General features: G+C 41.0%; 1 protein-coding gene across 1 annotated transcript; it reads left to right on the plus strand.

The window, feature by feature from the left end:
• Positions 1 to 232: 232 nt before the first annotated feature.
• CI51 (51 kDa subunit of complex I) lies at positions 233 to 25,166 on the plus strand. The gene is made up of 5 exons (XM_077355821.1): positions 233 to 386; positions 4,089 to 4,137; positions 21,898 to 22,777; positions 23,229 to 23,822; positions 24,725 to 25,166. Exons 2-4 carry the CDS (start codon positions 4,135 to 4,137, stop codon positions 23,807 to 23,809), a joined length of 1,464 nt encoding a protein of 487 aa, XP_077211936.1. The 5' UTR covers positions 233 to 386; positions 4,089 to 4,134; the 3' UTR covers positions 23,810 to 23,822; positions 24,725 to 25,166.
• The last annotated feature ends 242 nt before the right edge of the window (positions 25,167 to 25,408 follow it).

Raw genomic sequence — 25,408 nt, forward strand, 5'->3', positions numbered from 1 at the left:
TTTGATTTGGGTTGGTTAAAATGGACAGAAATAAATTTCCACAAATATGTCCATTTTTACCCTCCACAGATCGAAGGGTTAAGATGATCCTATGGAGCTGATTTCTTGGGGACAAAACAAAGCCTAATTGTGTGACCAGTATAAACTATAGCATCTTGGGCCATTGGAGTTTGGAGATCCATTGCGGGGCCCACTACTAGATGACCCTTACGAAAACAATATGGGCCCAATATGAAGTAGGCGAAACGCTCTACTTCACATAAAGGCGTGATCTACTAAAATCCTCTGTTCCTTTTTCAACTCTGCAGATTCGAAAGCCGGTGTTTATCCTGGTGGCCGACGGCGGAGCTCCGGCAACGATATCCGCTTGCGATCTCCATTTTGGGGTAATCTCTCTCTCTCTCTCTCTCTCTCTCTCTCGTGTTATCTCTTGTCAACAAGCAAAACCATTGACGTGTATTTCCTAAATGGGTAGGGTTTCTAATTTTTAGCAAGTGTTAGGGTTTCTATTGGAGCTATGGATCTTCCGATTTGGTGAATGTTGTATGGGAGTACGGTTAGTGTTTCAATTATTCGGTTGGAAATAAATGACAATTTTACCAGGTTTTTTTTTGGGAAGTGGATCTTGTGTTGAAGGATGGGTTGTTCTGAAAATCGTGTTCTTATTCTTTTTCCTTTTCATTTTTTCGTTTTATCTATTATACATGGATTTTTTTTTGGAATTGTTTTCATGTAAAATTTGCCATTTCTCGTTGAATTTTGGTAAATTGGGTGCACACATTTTTGCCGGTTGGATTTGTGTTTTGGCTTCTTTTATCAGTGTTTTGGATTTCTTCTGCTCTCATGGTATGGTAAAGCATGCTACTTTTCTTCTATTGGATTTTGATATATTTTGTAGAAACATTTTGTGGGTTTTTTTTTTTAATCCAGTATGTGATTTGTGACATTTTGATAGGGTCCAATTAGACCAAAATATCACATACTCGATCCGATTATGGCTTAATAAATTCTTCTTTCCCTCACTACTGTGTCTTGAAACATAGATTTGGTGGGTTGAGCAAACAGAAATTATCTTTGTGACCAACTCTCACAGTATGAAATAAATAGTGAATATGGATAACTTTTCGCCTTTAAGCCCAAAGTTTTCTGGGGGGCTTTCTCTCTCTCTTTTTTTTTTGTTAGCATTTTATAGTTCCTCTTGGAATGTTGTTTATTGCATGTTTGTAACTAGTAGTGTTATCCCTGATGGCAGGTTAGTATTTTTCTAGAAATCTTGGTTGTGTGAGTATGTATTCTTTTTGTAAGAAAATATATTTATTAGGAAAATAAGGAACGCAGTTTATAGTTTGGGTATCCCTATAACTGTGACCTTCATAAATAAAAGGCTAAACACATAGGATCCTAGACTGAGGCCTCTTTCTCATCTTTACCCACCTCGTCTTTCCTTTGATCGTCTTTCCTTTGATCTGCATACTTCGTAAGAATGATTTTCAAGCCAGACCTTGTACTCCTGGAAGTCGAGCAAAATGCCAGCTAATGCATTAACTAGGGATTCAAGATACCGAGCTTTGAATAAGCTCGGTTCATCAAGGATTGATTCTTCCGGCCCCTGAGTTGTTTGATAAGGCTGTTGTTGAAGGGGACTCCCTCAATGTAATCCGTTGGCTTAAGGGGTCTTCTAAGCATCCTTGGAGGTTTGAAAAATATTTTGATGAGATCAGAGATCGAACTAGGTCTTCTCCGATTGTCTTTCGTCATGTTCGTAGATCGGCAGATGATGTTGCAGACCGTCTCGCGAGAGAGGGGTCGCCAAGGATGCTCTCGCCCTCTATGACGCTCTTCCCCCTTGATTCCTTTGTGTATCAATATTTATCTTCTGTTTGTCTTGATTAGGGTGTTTCATATTTGTTTTTCTCTCTTTATTTTTCCTTTATCATGTTGTAATCGACCGTCTGGTCTTTTCTTTTAATAAAATTGGCTACCATTCAAAAAACAAAAAGTTTCTAGGAGAAGGCTGTGACTTACGAGGATCTTATCATGACTGAGGCCCCCAACAATACATAGGCTTCTATATGTGGTTGTTGGAGCTGACTCCAAGGCTTTCCCGAAGTAAGTTTCTTCCTCACCTTTAATATTTCCTAGTTGGAAGACCCCATCTATTGTCGAGACCCTCAAGCAGCCCAGCCTGCTTGTTCTTTGGCTGCATGCACTGTTTCAAACTCCCCACGTCAATTGTAGATTCCATTTTACCTTCGCCGAGTTCTTGAATGAATCCTAGTTTTGCCCTACCGAGCCAATTAAAACACCTTTCACGGTCCCAAGTAAGGGTGTCAGTTTGGGCTCGGACTCGCTCAAGCTCGGCTCGGTAAGGACTCGGCTCGAATCCTTAACGAGCCAAGCCTGAGCTTGGCCAGGCTCGGCTCGGCTCGGCTTGTTAAGGCTCATTAAGGATTCGTGCCGAGCCTTAACAAGCCGAAATTGGTTAGTTTCCGCGAGTTTTAATCGACAATATCGAGAGGGGAGTGATATTCCCCCCCCCCCCTACGGATAAAATTCCCCCGCTTTAACGTTATCTGTTATGTTTAAAAGGCAAAGAAAAACGTTAAAGGGGGGTGAATTTATCCTCAAGTAGTGAACCTTTCTCACAGAAAACGTTAAAAGGGGGGGAAATATCATTTCCCTATCGAGAGACCTTTTTTTTTCACGCCATCTCTCTCAGTCTTCTTTGCCCTAGCACTTCCCCAACCCAAGCCAACTCGCCGACGCCTCCCTCATCAGATTCCTCGCTGCTCGTCACTCGCCGTCCGTCGCTCACCGGCACCTCCCATCATCGGTAATCACTCTATGTCTCTCTCTGTCTCTCTCTCTCTCTCTCTCTGTCTTTGTCTCTCTCTCTCTCTCTCTCTATATATATATATATATATATATATATATATATATATATATATGTATGACTTGTTCTTTTTATTCCATTCTCTTATATTTTTTCAGATTTTGGGTTGGGGTTTTTGTTTGAAAAGCTTCTTATTCATAAGATTTTGGGTTTGGATTTTACAGAGTTGGGGTTTCGGGTTTCAATTTTAGAGGGTATTGGGTTTTTATTTTACATATTTAGGTTTTAGGGTTTTGATTTTACATATTTACAGGGTTTTAGGGTTCTGATTCATATTTTGGGTAGGGTTTTAGGTTTATATTTTTTTGATTTTAGGGTTTTGGGTTTTGATTTTACAGATTTGGGTTTTGGGCTTTTATTTTATTTTGGGTAGAGTTTTAGGAATGAGTCGTGGAAAGCAACGGATTCTTGCTTCCCTACCCGCTGCAACAGCATTTCTATCCCTTTTTTAGATGGTGTTGGCTCTCATCTCTTGAGCCAAGCTCGAGCCTGAGCTCAGGTATTGAGGTTAACGAGCCGAGCCGAGCTGGGCCAAGCTTGGCTCGTCTCGGCTCGTTTACACCCCTAGTCCCAAGTTATGACCACATCAACCAAGTACTAAGACAGTGTCTCACCAGTTTTGCCTCACCACACCAAGTTGACTGGGATTTGCTTTGGCTACATTTAGACCCACCTCCGCATTATGAAACACTTTCTTCACCATCTATGTTGAGCTTGAAGACTTGAGAGGGAGGTCTAGGACATTTCAAACAAAGCTTAAGGAGGAGATGCAATAGCAGTTTCAACCTAGACAAAATTAACAAACTTGTATTCCCGATCATGATTTCTGTTTAAGTATGTACCATTCTTACATCTTCCAACAACTTGCAATCTGGCTTTAATAAAGCTGCTGAAGGAGGAACTATTTCTCTTATGGCTGTAATGGACTTTCTACATCTTTCAATGTGATGAACAGTATTCTGATGAAAATATTTTAGGAAAGTATTTTAATTATCTTGCGGGATTTTTTATTATTGAATGTGCCGAACACACTATGAATGGGGATTAGAGTGGCAACTCATTGATCAAACTGATTTTCTCCACATGATACCAAACTTTTATTTTCTTGATGGGTTTCTGTCATTAGCATTCCTTCCATTCCTGAGTAGGCTACCTTGCAAATGATTGATTGTTGATGTTGTCTTTTGGTTTTCAGGGGCATTGAAGTCGATCATCTGGTGTTGCAATCTAGACAAATCACAATGGTATGCCACAGGATCATGTTTTTCTCAATTCAGTCATGCTTTTAGCAGTTTTAATATTTGAATTATGTTGTACCTCTTCCATTAATTTTTTTTTATGTTGTACCTTTTTTTTAAGTACATATATTAAAAATAAGTTGTGCATAGAATTCCACGATTTTCTCAGGAAAACATTTTTATTATGTAGCTTGAATTAAGTTTACATTATCCTTTTTTTAATGAGGACTGCGGTCTGCCGATGCACCCTAAACATGCATACTCATCTCCACGGCGCCTATTTTTCGGGTTAAAGACTCTCAAAACACCAACTGTTTTTAATGTGTATGCAAGTTTCGGCTGCATCTGCAAAGTTGCATATCCAGCTAGCATTCACTTGCGACACTTTTTTTTTTATATTTTCTCATTTTTTTAGGGAGATGATATTCTCCCTCCTCAACCCCCCCTCCCCCCCCCCCCCCCCCCCCCGCCTTCCTATTTTCTTCCTATAACGTGAACGGCGGGCAACTTTAACGCTTTTTGACATCAAATCACGTTAAAAGGGGGGGGGGGGGGGGGGAGTGAAAATATCATTTAAAACTAAGCTATGAATTTACCAAATATATTGCGATAAATTTTGTTGTTTTGATTGCTTATAGTTACCATCTGGTAAATCCGTAGCCTACTCTCTCTCTCTCTTTCTGAAGTTGCAAGTTCTAGAAGGCCAACCAAACAACTATAATAATTAGTTCTTTTTTAGCATATGAATTTTGTTGGAGGAGACATAGCAACACAGGAGAACAAACACAAAATGCAGGTCTCACAATATGAGCCTGCAACCAACAAGAAAAGCCCACAATATAATAAAATTAAATTGCAATCTAGATTAAAATAGATTTCACTATAAGTGGACCATCCAAGCGGGATAGTAATTTAGTTGCTGTCCATTTAAACAATTTTTAAGTGCAATTTATTTGAAATTGCTATTGGTTTCACTTGTGCCTCCACACATAACCTTACGTTGTGCTTTATACACAAATTGCACTCAAAATGCAAGTGGTTGCACACCAAATCTGGATCTAATGGATGCAAATAATCACTCTGGACCATTCAATCCATGCATCACAACTACATAGCCTCCCAAAACTTGCACTCATCTAGTGATTCAAACCATCCAAATAATGAAATATTTTTTCGGTAATTGCCTATTACTTTTGCTAGCAGGTTTATTAGATCTGATCAGTGTAATTTCCAAACTACGGCCTATCCGAGAGGTGACCCGCCAATTCAATCCAGCAGTCTTCTTAATTAATGGGCTATCATAAAATTTAATCTTGGGTTTCCCATGGTCTGACAATAGAGAAGGCTATATTGTTTGCTCTTTGCAAATTGTTTCATTTTCTCTCTTCTTGATGAGTAATTCTGTCATTAAAGCACAGCTTGAAGTTCCATCCTTCCTAGGGCATTCATACAATTGTAAACATTGTTTATTTTCTGCAGTTCCTCACGGTATGCCATCTAACTTTTTTTTACCTCTTCTCTGTCTCTCTCACTCTCTCCCAGAGATCTCTAACCCCACACCTCAGGCATTAGTTGCCTCACACCACTAGAGTATGCCATCTAACCTATGATTTGTGTCCCTAATCTCATTTCTAACAAACTACAATCTAAAACAAACATGAGATAAACAAATAACAATGCATTCATTTATTTAATCTGTTTTCTTCAGTCTCCAATTTGCGGCGAGAGAGGGAGACCAGTGGGATACAATGAATATCGTATTGCAATAAGAGTTTGTTTAGGGTTATAGGTATAGGGGAGGGAATATAACAACAAACATTCGTTGAAGAAGAGAAGAGTTAATAATAAAAGTGGTAAACACAATACTTAATAATAAAACAGAATGTCACACTTTACACGGTACAAAAATGTGCTGACACACCCACATTATGTCTGACACTTCTAGTGGTACTTTTAAAAGTGTCAAAAGGAGTGTGACACTTCTAGTGGTACTTTTAAAAGTGTCAAAAGGAGTGTTGACACATGTGGACACGTGTGTCGTGTTGGACACGGAAAGACACGTGTGTCAGCAATAAATTCAAAGTGAGCTAAATCATAGCATCTAACTATTTTGATCTCATTTCTCTATATTTTGTTTTAATTGGTAGGGTTTCGATTTGGAATTTATTCTATTTCTTATGCGGCACCTTTGATATGAGAGATGTCATATTTCAGTTCTTTGTCTAAGATCTGACCCTGATGAATTTTGTTATTATTAAGGTTAAGGAATTGGCCGACCCCAACTAGTTTGGGCAAAGGCTTTGTTGAGTTGAGAGTTGAGAGTTGAGTTGAGTAGGGTTAAGGAATTGGGTAGATTATAAACAAAACTTCTTAATAGTTCTAGTTTTTTTTTAAACTTTAGGCTAAAGAATGTAATCCTTATTGGGTGTTTCTCTCCTAACTTCAGTCATTTAAAATTGCATTGGTGATTTTACAACATCTATTTTTTACATACATTTTCTAAGTTAAACAGATCATATACTTATGTATATAGTATGACTACAAAGAAACATAGACACTTCCTTTTTCCTTTGGCCTTGGGCTTAGCATTGGATTAGGGGTATGTAATGGAGGACTGTCGAGACACCAGAATAGATCATATCTAATGGATGGATAGGGAAACCTCGCAAGGCCTACTTGACTTATCGAAAAAACGTTACATTTAAAATAGTTTTGAGTTAAGAAGTTAATGCTTTACTAGGACAATGAGTCCAACACATGACATAGAAAAACCAATTACCAAGATTAGATGTGGCTAGTGTTTTGAAAGGAGGTGTGAGGAATGACACTTCACCCCTCTTGCGAGGTGAATGTAAGGATTGAGTTTTTCCTAGTTTTTAAAACTTGAAATTCAGATAATGAAGAAAAATAAAAAATAAAGAAAATAGGGAAAAAGTAAAATGCTAAAGTAAAACTAAGTGCCGTTTTCCAAGCATAATTTATCATTCAAATAAATAATGAAAGATAAAACATCAAACATTGGCTACACATGTAAAATGATAACAAAGTCTAGAATGTATGCATTCTCGATGTAGTTTTCCAACAACTTTTGTGCATATTTTCATGAAAAATACTTTATTTCTGCAATATAAAACAAACAAACATTTGACTACACTCCAAAGCCACTCTGAACTACAAACAATAAATGGAAAATAATGAATTTATTTAAAGAGATTGTTGAAGGTATAGAGAATGAAAAATTGTAAGGAAAGAGGGTTTTCTACTGATAATTGCAATATGTGGATCTTGGTGGGGTACTCAAAAGTGATAGATTTTGATTCCATTGATTTGATTTGAACTTAGTAGTGAAAATGGTGGTTTTCATAGTTTCAAAACTCCCCTGCATCATCGTGGACTCCCTCCCCCGAGTTGACTACCCTTTGCCGCATTCTTGTCCGAGTCTGCGTTTTGCTCCACGAAGTCAATCAAAACTCTTTTGACTCTCTGGATTTATGACCGCGTCAACCGAGTACTCGACTACGTCATGCTAAGTTAACTATGATTTTCTTTGGCCACGTTCTGACCCACATTTGCGCTTTGAAACACTAATGGTTCTCCAAAGCTTAGCTCCTCAAATCCAAAATTCTTTAATTTTTTCATCTAAAGTTGTTTTGAACATAAAACAATTGTTGTACACTTCCGTGTCATATGCCTTTTGAAACATTGGCCATGAGCCCATGACATCCTCAATTTGACTACCTTTATGGCAAGCTTGTGAGGCTTCCACTTAGTAGTTTATCAAGCAATGGTGAGCGGTGGGAATGATCATGTTAGACCAAGGTGCTTTGGCATGGAAAAGGAGGGCATCCATGTTCAAATTTGAATTATATTCAATCCGTATGACATGCAAAATTTGAATTATATTCAATCTGTATGACATGCAAAATTTGAATTATATTCAATCTGTATGACACTCATTTTCTTCCCAATTCCTATCAAGGTGATGGGGCTGTGCAAAATCCGTTGGGTTCAAACCAACTCGTTAGGTTGCAGTCATCACTCGTCTCCCCGACTCCGACAATTTGATCTCTTGAAGGAGAGAGTTTAGAAAGCCTTCCTAGACTTCAATATTAGAAGGTCTTGGAGCCCGCAACAAGATTAAATAGCTAAGTGTTCCTCTTTTCATTGTATGAAGGACCTCTTATAGTCTTATACACAATTAGGATCATCGGTGGTCATCTTCTTGATTCAGCATGTGGGAAGGTCATGGGTGCCTTCATCCTTTAGTTTGACAGTATTGTCTGTGCTGCTTCATTTCTATGATTGCCAGTATTGATTATTGTTAACTTACCAACTTCTCCAAAAGCTTAAGCTGTTGGAGAAAGGCGTTGTTTATCTTTTATACTTTAACACTCCCCCGCACGTGGTCTCTATTTGTTGGACTTGGGAGAAGACAAGGTGTGGAGAAGGAGCAACATCCCCCTCTCCCTCTCCCTCTCCCTATACCCATCTAATGGCCATCGGCTCTGTTCTCCTCTCCAGGCTCTCGAGATCCAAACTGTGAGATGCTAAAAGAGAATAGAATAGGCAAAACCAAATCAAAAAATTCCCCTGCGTTTTTCCAATCCCATAGACCCCATTTTCATCTATTCCACTCCTATTTCTGTATTTAAACCCACATTCAAACCCTAGCATCCTTCAAAATCAGAACCGAAATAGCGAGTCAGCCAAAAATCTGCTTTTTCGTTTTGCCCTAACCCTAAATCCCCCTTTTTCGTCTCTCATCTTCATGCTTTTGGCAAGAGACGGGCTTCCCATCATATACTCAATGTTCCAATGACTTGGACTTTTGAGCCATTGAGTTGAGGTTGTGCTCCTGGTGCCAATCCCTGATCTACGCTTCTTCATGGAGCTTGCTTTCAGGTCTCTCTCTAATGGAAATGAATTTTGGTCATCCTTAAATCATTTTCCTATGGCGCCTCCACGGGTGGTTACGGGTGCTAATCTGGTTCCGCTTGGTGGTGGTGGGGTCTCGGGTGGAAGAATCTTGGATGAAAACTCAGTTCTCGGTGATGATTTGGGTTTTGCCTCTGGAGCTAATCTGATTCCTTTAGGTGGTTATTGTGGCAAGCATGTTGGGTTCTCTGAAGAAGTTCCTGATGCTAGGAATTTGGAGAATGATTCTGGGTGGCTTATCTCAAGAGGAAAGAGGGCTAGGAGAATTGATAGGGTGAAGCGGAGGCGTATAGAGAGGGGTTTGGGTGACTGGAGATGTTGTCGGTGTGGGTTTAAGAATTTCAAGAAAAGAGTGGTTTGCTGGGGTTGTCACAAACCTTGGTCTAACCTAGACTTCAATTTCCCTTACCAGGCAAGAGATGGTATTGTTGCTCCTAATAGTGTGGTGGAAAATCCGGTGGGTGTGTTATCTGGGAAGATTAACCCAGCTGTCTCTGATGGAGCGGTGTTCAATTTGGAGGTGGTTCCTCTGCAATCTTTAAGCAACACGGATCTTGGTATCTGGGGGAAGATTAAACTAGGGCTGGCAATTTCACCCGAAAAAGCGGGGATCCGCCCCGCCCTGCCCCGTTTGGGGAGGGGAAGGGGAAGGGGAATATAAAAATTCCCCGGTGCGGGGAGGGGAAGGGGAAGGGGATGGAGTTGTCCCCGCCCCGCCCCGCCCCTCCCCGCCCCGCCCCGCTACGCCCCGCTAATCAATGCCATTTTTTTGTAAATTTTTAAGTGGTTTTTTTTAAGGAAAACTACTAGAAACTCTGTGGATCGGCTACAAGATTCCCCCAAACATAAACTTAGCTTGTCTTTTCCTTTTAATTAGCTTCTGAGAGCATTTTGGGAACTATAATAACCTTTTCACAGATGTTGAAATAATGAAGACAAGCTGAGAGCCTGAGACGCTGAGTGTATGCAATTATCAAAAAATCGTAGTGCCAACAGAATTTTAGGGTTGGATTGCAAGTTTTAATTTTCAACAAGAAAAAATTAGCTACTAGAAATTTGTTTCATGTCAGCACTAGAGTGAATTGCAGTTAAAGAAATAAGTCATTTGTTGATTTTGTTCTCTTCTCCATTCTCATTTCTCATGCTCATCTAGGGGTTAACATGCTATACAGAATGAACTAATGAACATTATTTTGCGTGTGTGAGCGCCCACTTATGGACTTTTAAAGTTCATTGTGACTACTGAAATAGTTACTTTTTGCACATTGGCTGCCTGTTAATGAAGGTAATCCTGGTGCTCATTTCCTATTTATCATTCCATAATTTATGCAGAAAATTGCTGAAAGATGAGGTCCTGTTGTTATTTATGTTTGTTGTCTCATCCATGCATTTCTGATTTTGTCCATCTGTTTGTTGATCACATGAATAGAATCATAACATTCATCACAATATTGTCTGTAATGGACGTAGAAGAAAGAAGCTCTGTTTGCTGGTTTGGTTGGGTTCCAAAGAGGGGACGGGGCGGGGATTTTGTCCCCGAAGGATGCGGGGAGGGGAAGGGGAAGGGGATTAGATATTCCCCGCGGGGAGGGGAGGGGGATTCCCCACCATCCCCGCAGAGGGGAAGGGGAAGGGGAGGGGGAAAATTCCCCGCAGAGGGGAAGGGGAAGGGGACCCCAACATCCGGCCCCGACCCGCCCCGTTGCCACCCCTAGATTAAACCGGGTTGGTCTGGTAATATGAAGGCTCTGGAGAGTTGGCTTTTTCGTAAAAATAGCTATACTTGTGAGGTGGTGGTATATAGAATTGGCGAGCTTGAGGTTCTGATTACGCCTGCACTAGGTTTTGACCGATCACACCTTATGGCTTCATGGAAAGGTGATATGGATTCTCCATTCTTAGAACTTCTTCTGTGGAATAAGAAATTTCCAAAAGAGGGGAATTGTAACTGGTGGAGTGTTGAAGGAGTTCCGCCTGAGGCGTGGAGCGAAGAAAACTTTAGGAGAATTGGGGAAAAAATTGGGAGAGTTGTAAAGCTTGATTCATCATGCCTAGCTGGTAGCGGGTACTCCAAAGCTAGGTTTCAGATATCTTCTGAAGGGGTAGTGGGTAAGGAGTTATCCATCCAGCTTTCAATGGATGGGACTGTTAGATGGGTGCATGTTCAAAAGGTTGTGGAAGAAGGAGAACTCAGTTCGGATCGTGACTCTGAAGCATCAAATGAATCTGGTAGCGAGCTTGGATCTAGGAGGCTGCCTCCTGCTGAGGATCTTTTGCAAGAGGAACCTGGTCTTTTGATGGTGGAGGAGCATATGGGTGGCTGTGAGGGAGGAGATTTGGAGGAGGCTATTTCTTCCCACGATGTTCATCGGCCTCCTGTACAGGTTTGGCCTGGTAATTTATTCCAAGCAGGGGCGGAGGAGGGAGAGGTTTTTCCTATTCGGGGTATGGTAGAGGCGAGGGAGGTGGCGCATGATAGAGTGCCCTGTTTAAGCGAGTTGCATATGGCGCATGATAGCTCTAATCCAGTTGGTGAAATATTTGAATTTCAGAATGAGGTTTCGCCTGTGGAGTACAGGTGGCGCAGCTTGTGTGGTGTAAATAATACAGCATCAGAAGTTGTGATCCCCTCTGCATCTATTAATTGCTACAACGATATTTTGGCAGCGCTTTCCCCAAGAACCTATAGTAGCGGGGAAAACAGCTATTCTGGAGCCTTGACTCCCAAGTCTCCTATGACAGGCAATGGATATAGGGCCCTAGCCCACATTGATAGTGTAGCTGGTCTTGGGCCTCGATCCAAATGTGAGGTTTTTGATGGGTGTTTAAACGTGTGGACCTTAACAAAATCCCCTTCCTTTTCCTCAAATGATAATCTCTTATCTCCAGAATCGGATTATAGTTGTATCCTAAAGGAAGGGGATGGTGGAGATATGGTAAGTCCTTCTTTCTCCTTGATCTCACCTTTGGAGGAGAGCCGATTTGTTTGCTCTCTGTCTAGAGGTTGCAGCACGGAGAATCATCTCTACAGATTGAGGTTGTCGGAAGTGGCTGCCCATTTCGACTTTGATAATGCAGAGGAGTGGAATGATGAAGCCGAAGAAGTGATGATAGATGACGACATTAGGATGGCCCCTAAGGAAGGAGTTGTGGTTATTGGTCCGTGTGGCCGCGGTAGTTTGAATGATAATCAGACGTTCTTTCGCATCCTTTATCGTTCTAATTCGACTGGGATTTCCTATAGAGTGTGTGATTCTTTTTGTTTGGAGGTGGTTGATGGATACCCTAAAGAGGACTACGCTTTTGCTAATTTGGCCAAAATATGCTTGGGAAATTTTGGTTTCTGTATGGATTCAATTGATTCTTTTGGAGGGTTGAATCGATATATGGCTTCTATTTCTGCTCGTTGGGGAGTAATGTCCACGGGGGGGTTTGAAACACAATTTATCATCTTTTGCAGTGGGGGAATATCCATTAATGGATTTTCGCCATTTACCGCATCTGGAGTTGGGGGTTGGCAGCCCCTGTGTCCGGCCCATCGAAGGTATGAACTCTTCTAATTATGTTATGGGTAATGATTGTTTTTATTCTGGTGTTGAAATGCAGGATACATCCATGTGCAATAAAGCTGCTATTAGTTCTCTTGGCTGTAAAAGGACCAATGGTCCTGGTACATACTCTTATGTCCATACATCGTCAGTCCATGATGTAGCATATGATATAAGGCGAATGTCTTTGGATGATATTGATTCTGGTTTCTCTGATTCCGTGGATCCTATCTTGGAGCAGGGGACCATGAGTTTGGACGGGGGGAGTTCTGGGTTGGAAGCTGTAGAGGAGTCGGCGAATCATACGGTTAATGTTAGTCACAAGCTTGGCTTGATTTACCCTGGTCCTATGCCCGAGTTTAGAGACATGATTAGAGCTTCAGAGATGAGGGATACTATGGTGTCTGGTAATTCGGTGAGTTATTCTGATGAATCATCAAAGAGAAAATTCAGAGAGTTGGCTAGATTGAAATCCGAGGTGAATTATGGTGGGATTTCAGTTGAGGAAGAGTCAAGCATTTGTCTTTCTGGAAGGAAAAAGAGTGCGAGGAAGGGGAGGAAATCAGTTAAATTAGTTTCCTTATGAAGATATTATCTTGGAATGTTAATGGATTGGGATCTCTGGCAAAGAGGGCTCAAGTTAAAGGGTTAGTTAAAAAGTCAAAACCGGATCTTATCTGTATACAAGAAACCAAATTGGAGGTTATTGATAGGAGTATGGTAAAAAGTCTTGGTGTTGGTTCACATTGGGGTTTCTCTTTTGTTGAAGCTATTGGTGCTTCGGGGGGCATTTTCATAGCTTGGGACGAATCTAATTGGGTTAGGTCCGAGGAATGGAAGGGTAGGTTTTCAATTTCTATTGTCCTTCGTAGGGTGGAAGATGCGGCTGTGTGCTTGTTTTCTGGGGTGTATGGTCCTTCTCTTTGGGCGGATAAGAGGTTGTTTTGGGAAGAGCTAAACGGAGTTAGGGATAGGTGGTCCTATCCTTGGTGTATAGGGGGTGATTTTAATGAAATTAGGTTTGTTTGTGAAAGGTTAGGATCTCGGAGAGCAAATCAAAACATGGCTGCTTTTGCAACTTTCATTTCAAAGCATAATATTATTGACCTTCCATTATCTGGAGCTAGGTTTACTTGGAGCAGAGGTGAAAGTCTTAGTAGGATTGATCGATTTCTTATTTGTCCTGGTTGGCTGAATTTGGCTCCTGAGGTTCTCCAAAAGACTCTCGTTCACTCGGTATCTGATCATTGTCCTCTTCTCTTGGATCCTAGAATGGAGTCTTGGGGACCTCCTCCTTTTAGGTTTGAGATTTCGTGGCTTCAAATTCCCCTCATGGAGGAAAGATTGGGTGTTTGGTGGGTAGCGCATAAGTGTGAGGGTCCAGCGGATGTGGTTATTGGGCAAAAGCTTAGGTATGTAAAGAAAAAGTTAAAGGAATGGGTAGCTGAAAGAGGTCAAGCTGATTCGAGTAGAAAAGTTTGGCTAGAAAATAGAATTGGTGATTTAAATGTGTTGGAAGAATCTGGATTAGGGTCCGTAATTTCGAGGGAGGAATTGGGTAGGGTTAAAGAAGAGCATAAAGGACTGCTGCTTCATGAGGAGATAACGTGGAGGCAGAAGTCGAGAGTGAGATGGTTAAAGGAGGGGGACAAAAATACGGCTTATTTTCATGCTATGGCCAGTGCCAGAAGACGGAGAAATAGGATCGAGTCTTTGGTTGACAATGGAATTAGAGTGTCAGGGAAGGATGAGGTTACTAGAGTGATCTTGGATTTTTATATGTCCCTGTACTCGTCTGAGGGTATCATGAGACCACTTCCAGAAGATCTGGAGTTTAGTGGGCTGAGTATGGCTCAGAGGGTTGCATTAGAGAGACCCTTTGAAGAAGAGGAGGTTGAAAAAGGGGTTTTCTCTATTAGTAAGGATAAGGCCCCTGGTCCTGATGGTTTTTGTTTAGCTTTCTTCCAATCCTGTTGGTCGTATGTAAAAGGGGATATCCTGAAATTTTTTGAGGAGTTCTATCATGGGTTGGCATTGGATAAAGGCACTGGGGCTACTTTCATTGCCCTTATCCCTAAGGTTTCTGGTGCCTCTAAAATTTCGGAGTACCGTCCAATAAGCTTAGTGGGATGTTTATACAAAGTTTTGGCAAAGGTTCTAGCAGATCGGTTAAAGATGGTGCTTCCATCCATTATCTCAGATTGCCAAAGTGCTTTTGTGGCTAATAGGCAGATTCTTGACTGCTCATTAGTTGCGAATGAGGCCATTGACTTTTATCTTAGAAATGGCATGGGAGGTTTTATGTGCAAATTGGATATGGAGAAGGCTTATGATAGGGTGGAATGAGATTGCTTAGATTACTTGCTTGGAAGAATGGGGTTTGGAAGTAAATGGAGAGAATGGATGAGGGGTTGTGTCTCTTCGGCTTGGTTTTCCATTCTAATTAATGGGTCCCCTAAAAGATTTTTTAAGTCATCTCGAGGACTTAGGCAGGGTGACCCCTTATCTCCTTTTCTTTTTGTCATCGTGGCGGAGACTCTTAGCAGATTGATGAATAAAGGGAGTGGGTTGGGCTTATTCAATGGTTTTAAGATTGGAAGCCAACAGGTAGAATTGTCTCATCTTCAATTTGCTGATGATACGCTCCTGTTTTGTGAACCAAACATGATCCAAGCGATGAATTTAAAATCTTCCCTTAGATGTTATGAGTTGATTACGGGGCAGAGATCCAATTTTCATAAATCTAGATTATATACCCTAAACATCCCGCAGGATGAGGCGCTTGAATTGGCTAAGACTCTGGGTTGTCAGCTTGATCAATTGCCTTCCTCATACCTGGGACTCCCATTGGGGGTGGGGAGACCAAAAAAATCTTTGTGGGATCCTGTTGTAGAGAGAATTGAAAGGAGGTTGGAATCATGGAAAAGAAATCTTGTTTCTAGAGGGGGAAGGCTTGTGTTGGTTAAGGCGGTGTTGGCCAATATTCCCATATATTTTTTGTCTTTGTTTAAATGCCCGGTCAGTGTTGTATCGCGTATTGAACAAATCCAACGTAGATTTTTATGGGGAGGCAATGAAAGGAAAAAGGGTATTTCTTTGGTTAGTTGGAAGTGTGTGTGCTTACCTGTTAAGAATGGTGGTTTGGGTATTAGGAGAGTGAAAGAATTTAATCATGCCTTGTTAGGAAAATGGTTATGGAGGTTCGGGGAGGAAAATTCTCAGTTGTGGGTTAGGGTAATTGGGAGTAAATATGGGTGCAAGCCGGGAAAGTGGGAATCTAAAAACCATTTCAAGAAACAAGGTTTGACTATTTGGCGTGACATTTTGAAAATGTCATTTGCTTTTCTTTTGAGGGTTAGATTTAGAGTGTATTCGGGGGATCGAATAAAATTTTGGAGGGATGTGTGGTGTGCTGATGAGCCTCTTATGAGTTTATTCCCAAATTTATATCGTGTAGCCGCTGAGAAAGAGAGTTTTGTTTCTGAATGCTTTGCTCGAGAAGGGGGTAGTTTAGTTTGGTCCCCTAGGTTTAGAAGGAACTTCTTTGATCGGGAGCTAGAGTCGGTTGCCCAATTTCTTAAGCTTTTAGATGGTTGCTATGTTAAGAGAAGCGGTATGGATAAAAGAGTATGGACTGCGGAATCGTCTGGTTTTTTCTCTGTCAAATCTTTCTATTTCAGCTTGTTGCCTTGCAGTGTATCCTCCATTTCAGCCGAGGTATGGAAATTTCATTGCCCGCCTAGAGTTGGTTTCTTCGGATGGGCGGTATGTCGTGATCGGATTCAAACGATTAACTTCCTCCGGAAGCGCGGTATGATGCTTGTTGACCATTGCCCCCTCTGCTTGAAAGATGGTGAATCTGTGGATTATCTCTTCATGCATTGCTCCTTTACGCGTCAGGTATGGAGTTTGATATTTCTGAGATTTGGCATATGCTGGATTTTTCCATTTTCTATTCCAGAGTTGATTCTTATTTGGACCTTTGTGCCATGGAAGAAGAAGGGCAAAGTATTGTGGAATTTGTGTCTTCTTGCAACATGGTGGGTGATATGGAAAGAGAGAAACTCCCGTGTCTTTGAAGGGGTTGCAAAATCTCCGTATTCGATTTATATGAAAATTATTGCGCTCACTATTTCATGGGCGAGAAGTTTACCGGCTTTCCGTTTTGTATCGGCCTTTGACTTATGGGAGGGTTGGAGGATTGTTTGCTTTAGTAGGAAGATCTGGCATCCGATTGTTCAGAGATGGGAGGCTCCGCCTATTGAAATGTTCAAAATTAACTTTGATGGGTCGAGTATTGGGAACCCGGGCCCGGCCGGTGTTGGTGGGTTGTGTCGTGATGCTTGTGGTGAAGTTATATGGGCTTTTGCCAGCCCTCTTGGAGTTTGTGATGCCTCGGAGGCCGAGGTGAGGGCGGTTTATCATGGCATAAAAAGGCTTGAGAGAGATAGCATGGATATCACTATTGTGGAGGGAGATTCTTTGAATGTGATTAAATGGTTGAGGGGGTTGGTGTCGCCTCCTTGGAGATTTTCTTCTATTTTTGATGAAATAGATGATTTAATTGAGGGCTCATCTATTGTTTTCAATCATGTTCGGCGATCTGCTAATGGGGAGGCGGACTCCTTGGCTAGAAGTGGGGTTAGGAGGTTGGAGTTGGAGTGGTTTGACTTCCTTCCTCCCTGAGATTTGTCTTTCTTGTTATTGTTGTTTTATTTTCTTATAATTTTGGTTGAGGCCCACCTCGGTCCCCTTCCTTTTTAATGAATTCATCTTGCCATTTCAAAAAAGAAAAAACACTCCCCCGCACGTGTGGCCCACTTGGCAAACACGTGGAACATGTGGTCCCACTTTGGGCTGACCATCGCATGTGGATTTTTGCTATCTGGGAGGTTTGAACTCGAGACCTTTGGCTCTGATACCATGTTAACTTACCAACTTCTCCAAAAGCTTTAGCTGTTGGAGAAAGGCGTTGTTTATCTTTTATACTTTAACAATTATCACTTTTCCATCCCTTGAATGATTGGTCAAGTGGAGGGTGTGCACATTGGCTTAGCCTAAACATATTGGCATGTGTGAAGGGAGAAAAAATCCGTACCATGTCGAATATTTCATCAGATGCTGGAGCATGGAAGGTTTTTTTTTTTTAATAATGAATGGCTTGTTCCGAGCAATCCTATCATAAACTATATGTTGCTGTGTCAGAATTTTAGTGCACAACGGTCCACCAGTGTCGGACATCAGTTTGCCAGTCTCGAGAGTACATGTTGGGGGGGGGGGGGGGGTTGTGATTGGCAACCATAGTTAGTTTGCTTGGATAAGTCACATTTTGGGTGTATGTTTGATGAGAGCCACACTATACTATTGGGTGTTGGGGTCTTTCAACTGTTTGCTCCAGGTCGTGCCTAGCTTAGCAGCCTCTAATTTTGGCGGGGCAAGATTCGTGAGAGGTGACATACTGATGACATGAGATGATTTAATGTGGTAAACCGGGCAAGATCCGTGAGAGGTGACATATTGATGACATGAGATGATTTAATGTGGTAAACTGGTTGATCAACATTTGGGAGAGTTCTGGCGAGGATAGAGGATTCTATGAAAGGATAAAATGTTTGGGGTTGAATGTGATTCAATTGGGAAGAGATTGTACAACATCCTACACTCAATCTGTAAGGCCGGGTGCAATTTCTCGTATTGACCTCTAAAATCAATGAGTTAGGGAATGGAGTGGGGGTGGAGCAAGGTTGGGAGTCTCAACTTTGGAAGACACCAGACACAAGAATTTTGGGAAATTGTGAGTGGGCTTTGATCAGCCTTGTTTGATTCATCACTTAAGTGAAATCACTGTAAAGTTATGTAAGTGCCCTTATGGGTATATACTAATTACAAGAAGTATAAATTGATATGGTGCCTTTCTTATATACTAATTTCGAGATATGAAACGACTATTCTTCATCTACGATATACATCATAAAATATATAAACATCCCTTAGGGTCCACACCTTCGTAGGATGGGAAGTTCGCTTCTCCATAAACTTTCTCCGGTAAATGGATATGGTGCCTTTCTTGTATACTAATTTCGAGGAGTATAAATGGTTATGAATTGACTATTCTACACCTAAAATATACATCATAAACATATCTTATGGTCCACACCCTAGTAGGATGGGAAGCTCGCTTCTCCAGGAACTCGCTCCGGTAAATGGATATGGTGCCTTTCTTGTATACTAATTTCGAGAAGTATAAATGGATATGAAATGACTATTCTACACCTAAAATATACAACATAAACATCTCTTATCGTCCATACCCTAGTAGGATGGGAAGCTCGCTTCTCCAGGAACTCGCTCCGGTAAATGGATATGGTGCCTTTCTTATATACTAATTTCAAGAAGTATAAATGAATATGAAATGAAGAGGGCGAGCCTTGGCGCAACGGTAAGGTTAATCCATTGTGACCTGGTGGTCATGAGTTTGAGTCACGGAAACAGCCTTTCTGCAAAGCAGGGGTATTCATCCACGAGCCACTTCTTCAACCCGCTAATGTTCTCGTCCAATTTACTCTTTTCCATGGGCAAGTACTTGTTCATAATCTCATATTGAGTGGGGGCTTTTACTTTTTGCCCATTGCCAGCCACATTAGCAAAATTATATAGGTATGTGCCCTTTGAAGAATTGGCTGTGATGCTGTTAAAGAAGACAATTTTGAAAATGCTTCTCCAACTTTCTCCCTTGCATCCCCCTACATATCTCTGAGTTTATTGTGCTTGCTCCCAATGTATACCATTGGGTCCATGAGTGCTGCCCCCACTTGTCGACCCCGACTGTAGTTGCATCATACTTCCTCCCTTTCCCCACTCGTGACTGCTATCGAACTTCCTCCATCTGCCCTCGATCTACCCACACCCGCCTCGTGTATAGATGGGCAAAACTCTAGGTTATATTTTGAAATGGTCCCTCGAATTCAGCCCTTTTCCTTATTTTCCACCCCTTTTAATTTTTACTTGTATTTTTTGATAACCCCAAGGAAATCCAGGACATTTAGAATCTCTGAAGAAAAGCCTGTGCTGAATTTTTTTTATAGTGACTTCTGAACCTTCGCATGAAATGCATAGCTAGACATGCATGCTAGAGTTTGTTCTTGAAATCGCATTCTTGAAAATACTACCATAATCCAGCATGAATACTGCATGTCGGTAGCATCGATACCTTTCTATTTGTTCCTTGATTTTAATCATTATATCCATGAAACCATGTGCAGATATATTTGGTTACTATCGCTGTTGTAGTTTTATCATACTTTCATGTTTTGCCCCCCATGTTAAAGTGAGAATCTTCTCTATGCCGGAATTACATACATGAATGGGAGGCGAATTTTTGAATGATTCAGTTTCAATGTGCGGGTTTATTGATCCATCCCAACTTCAGGTTTTAGAAAGCTTACAATGTCATATAAATAAAGGGAAAATACCAAAACCTACTCTTAAAATATTCATGAAACCCTAAGTAAAATTGCTTAATGTCTAAATTCCACCTCTTAAAATATTTACCAAAGCCTACTTAAAATCATCCACTATAAAGTATGGCTATTTCAAGACAATTCTACCTGTACATTTTTTTGGAATTTTCTGCCCTATTTCTCCAAATAAAATAAGGGCAGCCAATTTTTCTTTTGAGAACTATTATATGGGACGTGTATGCGAAAAAAGTCTGGAAGTAGATAAATGAAAGTGTAAGTGGGGGCTGCACCGTAGATAAACCATGCCCCAAGAAACATCCATATCGTATCCTATCCCAGTGTTTCAAAACTCCGGAATCAATCATCGACTCACCCAAGTCGACTCCCCTTTACCTTAGCCGAGTTTTTGTCTGAGTCCATGTTTTTCCCCACCAAGTCAATCAAAACTTCTTTGACTCTCCAGAGTTTTGAATGCATCAACCGAATACTTGGCCACCCCGCACCGAGTCAAGTAGGATTTGCTTATGCTGCATTTTGGCTACATTGGCCTTTTGAAACGCTATCCTATCCTTTCAAATCGTGGCATATCAAATGGACAGTTCAAAACATAAGCATGGCGGGCATTGGAGGGGTGATTGCGACCAGTTGGGTAATATCCTACTTACCTTCTCTGGTCCGGCCGGTGTCTGCGACGCCGATGAAGATGAGGAGTCTGCGCTCCTTTTTGGGTTGAAGTAGTATGAGTCCCATAATCTTGGTGTCCTTATTGTGGAAGGGGACTCGGCGAACACTGTCGCATGGGCGTTAAACAGGATTTGTGGGCCATGGCGTCTGGCTCGCAAAATTGATGAAATCAGGGACTTGGTGGCCATCATTAAACCTCAAATGCGTCGATCCGCTAACAGTTTGGCGGATGCGCTGGCAAAGGGGAGGGTGTTGATTGTCTATCGACTCTCATTGAAGTGAGGGTTGCTGGGTGGCCTTTGTTATTTATTTTTATTTTATTTTCTTGTATTTGTCTGTTGGCATCTCCTGATTGCCACTGGTTGGGGGGACTCCTGGTCCCCTTTTTGTAAGCTTCTGGGGTTTCTTGAATAAAAATTGCTGTTACCTTCTCAAAAAAAAAAAAAAAAATTTAAGAAGTTAACAATAGAAAAATCTTTGTAAATCAAAGAATTAGTATTGTCCAGTGCTGGAGATTTTCAATATATGGCCCATCCATAGTGAGGCCCAGTAGATGTATGGTTTAGATCGCAAGCTGTTGGACCTGCCATATACTCCATTTACACATGCACATGTACCAAAGGATAAAATTGTCCTAAAATCCACATACCGTTGTTTGTGGGACTATAGTTTATTTGAGTAGGTTTGCGCAATGCTTTAAAAAGTTATCGTTATGCAATTTTTAGAAAGTTTTAGTATTTAAGTTTGAAGAGCGAGTAGGTTTTGGTCATTTTTCCCTGTAACTAACAGCAGGTGGCGTGCCTTATTAGAGGAAGGAGTGAAGATGAATCTGAGATACCATCTGGAATGGGCATTCTGTTTCTAAGGGAGGTGGAAACCCACTGCCTTAGGTTACTAATGTAATGTTCTGGACATATAAAAATATAGTACATGTTATATGATAGTTAATACTCCAAAGTCCTAACTAGTTATTATAACAGTGATGTATATTGTGCCGTAAACCCTGTTTTATGTAGAATGAATTGATCCAATGGTTGTTGTTCCCATCACAAATATTTTGTCTAATTTATCTAATTTGTTAAAAGAGCAATTAACTGATTTGGGGTTCTTTCACTGACCTGAATGTCGGGTATTCTTAGGGACCCCTGAAGAGCATTCTCTCTCTATCCAGGACAGCTAAGGATCGTCGCTACAGTGAGAGGTGGGACTCTGTTTACAGATCATTTAGCACTCAAGCTGCAACTACTGCAACCACTCCACAGCCTCCACCTCCTCCCCCACCTCCTGAGAAGACCCAGTTTGGAGGTCTAAAAGATGAAGACCGTATCTTCACTAACCTCTACGGCATTCATGACCGTTACCTCAAAGGTGCCATGAAGCGGGGTGACTGGTATAGAACCAAAGACCTAGTTCTCAAAGGCTCTGACTGGATTGTCAATGAAATGAAAAAATCTGGTCTCCGTGGCCGTGGAGGTGCTGGTTTTCCTTCTGGTCTCAAATGGTCCTTCATGCCGAAGGTTTCCGATGGACGCCCTTCCTATCTTGTTGTCAATGCCGATGAGAGTGAACCGGGAACATGTAAAGACCGAGAAATCATGCGCCATGACCCGCACAAACTTATTGAGGGGTGCTTGATTGCTGGGGTAGGCATGCGGGCCACTGCCGCATACATCTACATAAGGGGCGAGTATGTAAATGAGCGATTAACCCTAGAAAAGGCTAGGCAAGAGGCTTATAAAGCTGGGTTTTTGGGCAAGAATGCATGTGGCTCTGGTTATGATTTTGATGTGCATATCCACTTTGGTGCTGGTGCTTACATTTGCGGTGAAGAGACCGCACTTTTGGAGAGCCTCGAAGGAAAACAAGGAAAACCAAGACTAAAGCCTCCCTTCCCGGCAAATACAGGCTTATACGGCTGTCCCACCACGGTCACTAATGTGGAAACAGTGGCCGTGTCGCCCACTATCTTGAGACGAGGACCCGAGTGGTTTGCTAGTTTTGGGCGGAAGAACAATTCCGGTACTGTGAAACAACCAATTACTCCAAAAGCTTAAGCCATTGGAGATGGCGTTATTTAATCTTTTATACTTTACACTCCCCCTCATATGTAGCCCAACTTTTTTGGGTTGGCCTAAACGTGGCACATATGGCCTCTCTTTTGGGTTGGCCATTACACGTGGTTTTTTAATATAAGGAGTTTTGAATTCAGGATCTTTGCTCTGATACCACTGTGAAACAACCGATAACTCCAAATGCTTAAGCCATTGGAGACGGCGTTATTTAATCTTTTATACTTTAACACTCTCCCTCACGTGTGGCCCGTCTTTTTGGTTGACCATTACATGTGGATTTTTAATATAAGGAGTTTTGAAGTCAGGACCTTTGCTCTGATACCATGTGAAACAACCAATTACTCCAAAAGCTTAAGCCGTTGGAGATGATGTTATTTAATCTTTTTATACTTTAACAGGTACAAAGCTGTTCTGTGTCTCTGGCCATGTGAACAAACCTTGCACAGTTGAAGAGGAAATGAGTATACCCCTAAAGGAGTTGATAGAAAGGCACTGTGGGGGAGTTAGGGGTGGGTGGGATAATTTGTTGGCAATTATTCCGGGCGGTTCCTCTGTCCCTCTCATTCCCAAACACCTATGTGATGATGTTTTGATGGACTATGACGCCCTCAAGGCTGTTCAATCGGGGCTAGGGACGGCCGCGGTAATTGTGATGGACAAATCAACGGATGTTGTGGACGCAATTGCGAGGCTTTCGTACTTTTACAAGCACGAAAGTTGTGGGCAGTGTACGCCGTGTAGAGAGGGAACGGGGTGGCTTTGGATGGTGATGGAGAGATTGAAGATTGGAAATGCGAAGATTGAGGAGATTGATATGCTTCAAGAGGTTACAAAACAGATTGAAGGGCACACTATATGTGCTTTGGGTGATGCTGCTGCTTGGCCTGTGCAAGGGCTTATTAGGCATTTCAGACCAGAGCTTGAGAGGAGGATTCGGGAGCGTGCGGAGAGGGAGCTTTTGGAGGCTGCTGCCGCTTGAGTCTCCTACCCAGGTTGGTCCATTATATCTTAGGGATTTGCTAGGGACCATCGCGGAAAGGCATTTCGCGGTTGGGTTGTTGTGTGTGAGAGTAGCCACATAGGCTCACATTTTGTCTTATTCATTTAATTCATCTGAGGTGGCTGCTCTCATGCAAAAGCCGGCCCGTGAAGTGCCTTCTATGATGGTCCCTAGCAAATCCCTATATCTTAACAGAAGGATCTTATTTTCTTTATCTTCGTAGATTAAGATTATGAGGATTGATGTATCTTCTTTTTCTCGAAAATGGTAATTGCATCCATGTTTTATCAGTAAGTAGAGAAATAAATGTCTTGAAAACAAGTGTTTTAACTATTTGATGAATGCTGCCCACAGTTCAGAATTTACTGGGCATGCTTTTGTAGAAATGAAATTGACAATTTCGTAGTCGATATCATTCCGTGTGGCATTTTCCTGTTAAAGTAATGGTTCAACAGAATGCGGTTCAACAGAATGCCCTGTAGAATGTCTCTATTTTTTAGATTGTGGCCATTTTTTGTTCATACCCCCCAATTAAATCTCATACCGGTCGCTTAAAAAAAGCTTCTTAGGGGGATGATATCTATGCTCCCTTGTTTTAAACTTTTAATAATGCCATTCCTCACTTTATTTTGCACTTATTTTATTGGCTGTTAGAGGATATTGCAAATTCCGAAAAACCTATCAACAGCCAATCAGAAAAGTGAAGAAACAGATGAGTACTGTTATCAAAATAAGGCAGTGAAGATATCATCTCTGCTAATTTCCATGGTCCCCCCTTGCTTTGTTACTGTTCCATGATATAATTTCTCATGTTTATGTATGTAACTATGTATACATTTTAGTGTATATGGAATTTTAAACTTTATTCATTTGTTTTTTTTTTTTTTTTTGTAGGGAATTTCTATATCTGAACAGTGGATCTTGTGAAATAAAAGGTGAAGGATCTCTATATTTGGGAGAGAACTCAGTACTTAATTTCTGTCTTGCAATTTATGTGCAATTTCTTCCAGTGAAGTGACTCCTCTCAGAACTGAGCTGGATTGGCTTTGTTTCCAAAAGTTATTTTATAGACAAGTAGTTGTGTATTTGTTTATTATCCTGGGAAAATAACACCTCCCAAACTTTTCAGGAAATTGACACATCTTTTTATAAACTTAAAAGATTCAGCTAAGGACAAACCTATATAACTTTGTTTTATGAATCATCATTTTATAAACTTAAAAGATTCAGCCATGGGCAAAAAGCTATAACTTTGTTTTATGGGGAAAACATCATCTGAACTTGACTCATGTTTATGGAAGGAAATTAAAATTTACAACTTTCTATTTCATAGTCACACCAACTTTTGTCTTATTGACTGATGTGATTCAAACAAAGGCTTGTGGGCTCCTTGGGTTGTCTTATCACTCTTACTTCAAATCCACAATTACTATGGCTGTGTTTGGATTGCCGGAATTAGTAATAGGAATGGGCATCCACTTCCTATTCCAATTCTCATGTAAATGGAATTAAAATATATATATATATATATATATATATATATATATATATATAAATTAAATAACTTTTTTTATAAAA

The sequence above is a fragment of the Tasmannia lanceolata genome, unplaced genomic scaffold (assembly GCF_043159265.1).
Source record: "Tasmannia lanceolata isolate RefF3 unplaced genomic scaffold, GAP_Taslan_0.1 ptg000015l, whole genome shotgun sequence".
In the NCBI taxonomy this organism is placed as follows: Eukaryota; Viridiplantae; Streptophyta; class Magnoliopsida; order Canellales; family Winteraceae; genus Tasmannia; species Tasmannia lanceolata.

Coding starts and splice junctions, on each gene's coding strand:
- CI51 (XM_077355821.1), top strand. Junction 22,778..23,228: donor TGGGCGGAAGAACAATTCCG/GTACTGTGAAAC, acceptor ATACTTTAACAG/GTACAAAGCTGTTCTGTGTC.